At 67.0% G+C, this 348-nt stretch overlaps 1 protein-coding gene across 1 annotated transcript in view; it reads right to left on the bottom strand.

Annotated features, from left to right (window-relative positions):
• CDCP2 (CUB domain containing protein 2) overlaps nucleotides 1–348 on the bottom strand; it is a 6,698-nt gene that overhangs the window by 4,236 nt on the left and 2,114 nt on the right. Inside the window, 3 exon segments of the mRNA XM_010190377.1 lie at nucleotides 1–4; nucleotides 7–221; nucleotides 299–346. The exon segment at nucleotides 1–4 is cut by the window's left edge and continues 126 nt beyond it. Of these exon segments, the coding sequence (XP_010188679.1) occupies nucleotides 1–4; nucleotides 7–221; nucleotides 299–346 (267 nt within the window).

Raw genomic sequence — 348 nt, forward strand, 5'->3', positions numbered from 1 at the left:
GGGGGGGGCAGCGGCAGTGGGGCCATCGAAAAGGGCCACATAATCGAACCCGCAGCCCTGGCCCCCCTCTACCTGGAAGTCAGCAAACACCAGGGTGAGGGGGCCACCGCTGCCAGCCCCCCCGATGCTCCAGCGGCACTCAGCATCATTGGGGTAGCTCTCAGGGTAGCGAGGGCTGGTGATCTCCCCGGACAGCCCTGTCAACTGCCCGCCACAGGCATCTGCAGGGAGGCACGGATGATGAGGTGGGGGAGGACAGGTGGACGGACGCTCTGCCACCACCATCCCTCCCCGTTACCTTTCTGGTAGGCGGCAGCGAAGCCGTGCTTGGCCACGTGGCGGTCGGAG

This window comes from Mesitornis unicolor, unplaced genomic scaffold (assembly GCF_000695765.1).
Source record: "Mesitornis unicolor isolate BGI_N332 unplaced genomic scaffold, ASM69576v1 scaffold5158, whole genome shotgun sequence".
Lineage (NCBI taxonomy): Eukaryota > Metazoa > Chordata > Aves > Mesitornithiformes > Mesitornithidae > Mesitornis > Mesitornis unicolor.